This window comes from Propithecus coquereli, unplaced genomic scaffold (genome assembly GCF_000956105.1).
Source record: "Propithecus coquereli isolate 6110/MARCELLA unplaced genomic scaffold, Pcoq_1.0 Scaffold158, whole genome shotgun sequence".
NCBI classification, from domain to species: Eukaryota; Metazoa; Chordata; class Mammalia; order Primates; family Indriidae; genus Propithecus; species Propithecus coquereli.
This window is the reverse complement of record NW_012140302.1, coordinates 1929501-1931986: the sequence shown is the minus strand read 5'-3', so window position 1 is coordinate 1931986 and position 2486 is coordinate 1929501. Positions and strand designations below refer to the sequence as shown.

Sequence of the window (2486 nt, the reverse complement as noted above, 5' to 3'; positions counted from 1 at the left end):
TTAATATTAGTATTGCAGTCTTTGAAAAATACAGATTTTTGTGGTGGATTCATGATCCAAATTAAATAGCCTTTATACTTTGTTTCAAAATTATGTTTAGAAAACCTGATTTTATAAATAAGTAGATTACAAATGTTTTGTGCTAAGGAAAATGTATAGTTTTGCTCTTGAGGCTTAAAATATAAGCCAATTGCAGTGGCGCATAACTATAGTCCAGCTACTCAGGAGGCTGAGGTGGAAGGAATTCTTGACCCCAGGTGTTTGAGTCCAGTTTGGGCAAAATAGCAAGACCTCATCTTTAAAAAAAAAATTCAATTGATCACATTTAAGAACTTTGGAAATGTCATTTTTGGCTTACTTGGTATATCCTTATCTCACACCCTGATCTTTTTCTAAAAGGTGCTAGGAGTGTATATCATCAGTTGTTCATGAGCAGTCTGCTTATGGATTTGAAATACAAGAAACTCTTTGCTGTTCGATTTGCAAAAGTAAGTGGTTTTCAATTTTGATAACAAAACAGGTTATGTATGGAGTAATTATGGCCCATGATTATATGTAGGCTTCGAAAAATTAGCATCTGACAGTAATATGTCAATGTGTTGATTTTAAAGTCTAAGAAATTTCATAAATAATCTTTTTTCTTTTATCAATAGAATAAAATTATAGCAGAGAGACTTCTTGTTCATCACCTCCCACAGTATCATGAGTATCCTTCTATGCAGACTCTGTGATTTAAAATGATAAATTTAAACTAGGCCATTGTGAATTATGATATTGTTTTCGCTAAAGTTTGTATAAGGAAACAATAATCTTAGTTGAAATAACATGTGTATATGGATTTGATTTAAGAATCATGAACTCTAAGTTGTTGATATAGTCGAATTAAGTTCTTCTCCTTTCAGCAGCATGTGATTAAGCTAACCACTTATTTTTTGTATTCACTCGAATTAGGAGTTCTTAACCAAGGAAGCATATAAGAATCATTCAGAGAGCTCTTTCAAAATACATGTGTTTGTGTTCCATTATCAAATCTACTGAAGCATATTCACCAAGCGTGGGGGCCCAAGCATGTGTATTTTGCAAAAGTCATCATATGATTCTGATATGCATCCAGAAGTAATGGAAGTCTGTTTCAGCAGAGGCAGTGTAATGCTGCTGTGGTTTAGCCCCACCAGTGTACGTTGGTGTCTCAGGATTATAGGAGATGTGACTGACTATTTGGGCTGGTAAACTGCCATGTACTTCAGAAGAATCAATACTTATACAGGATTCCACAGTGAATCAATATTTATATAGGAATTAATTGGTAGAAATCATCCCAGTTATCATTCTCATAGCAGTGTTATCTTACTGACTTCCTCCAGCACTGACTTTTCATTATAATCTTTAAACATTGGTCAATGTGGATTAGAGGTGAATCTCCCCCTTGTTGTTTAGAATTACCAGCAGTTGCAGAGAGATTTTATGGAAGATGATCACGAGCGAGCAGTGTCGGTGACTGCTCTGTCTGTCCAGTTCTTCACCGCACCTACTCTGGTGAGTAGTGCTTACTTTTTCTTGTAACTGATAGCTGGCACTCCTTGCCTTTTTTTGCCTTCTTAATAGAACTATGAGCGTTTGCAGAGTGATTATGTGACAGATGACCACGACAGAGAGTTTTCAATCGCAGACCTCTCGGTTCAGATATTCACGGTTCCTTCGCTTGTAAGTACTGAAAAACTAGAAGAACTTTCTTGTTTTCCCTTAACAAAAGTAAGGCCTTAAAATAACAGAGAACTAAAAACTGTATATTCCTGAATAGAATAATATTTTATTAATGGGCAGATTTCAGAGACCTTCAAATATATTAAAACATATTTTTGAATATCAAAGTAATCTGGGAGGAACAGTCATTTAAATTTAGTCTATACTTTCCCTCTCTTCAGAGTAGAGGATGGGGAAAAAAAAATCTGTGCTTTCTCGTAATACTTTCCTGAGGTTTTGAATGATGAGTTACCATTAAGCTGATTGATTTAACAAATTTATCCTTGACATTAGAATCGGACAGCATACTGTATACCATCTCACAATTTGAGAAGTCCTTCTCCCCGCCCCACTGCCATAAGGGAAGGGGTAGCTAAGGCAGTTGAATCACAGTGATTGTGAGCTTCACTAGTTGCTCCTGAAGGCATCATTATGTAATCACTATATAGTAATTAAAATTCCTGTTTAATTTGTTCAACAAATTTATTAAGCACCTATTTATTGGGCACAGTTTTAGGCTTTGAGAATGCAACGATGAACGAAAATAGATGTGATCCTTGCCCTAATCAAACTTAACATAGTAGGAAAGACTCACAAAAATAGTTCATTGAAATTATAATGAAAACTCTGAAGACTTTGGTTGCTTTAAGAGAGAATAGTAAAGAGATCTGACCTTTTCCCACAGTTCAGAGAGGGCTTCTCTAGGGAAGATATCTTTATGCAAGGGCATGAGGGAGGGTCCA

General features: G+C 35.5%; 1 protein-coding gene across 1 annotated transcript in view; it reads left to right on the top strand.

The window, feature by feature from the left end:
* The window catches only part of UBR2 (ubiquitin protein ligase E3 component n-recognin 2), a 195953-nt gene that overhangs the window by 93604 nt on the left and 99863 nt on the right, over positions 1 to 2486 (top strand). The window contains 4 exon segments of the mRNA XM_012640800.1: positions 331 to 342; positions 400 to 488; positions 1438 to 1536; positions 1606 to 1704. Of these exon segments, the coding sequence (XP_012496254.1) occupies positions 331 to 342; positions 400 to 488; positions 1438 to 1536; positions 1606 to 1704 (299 nt within the window).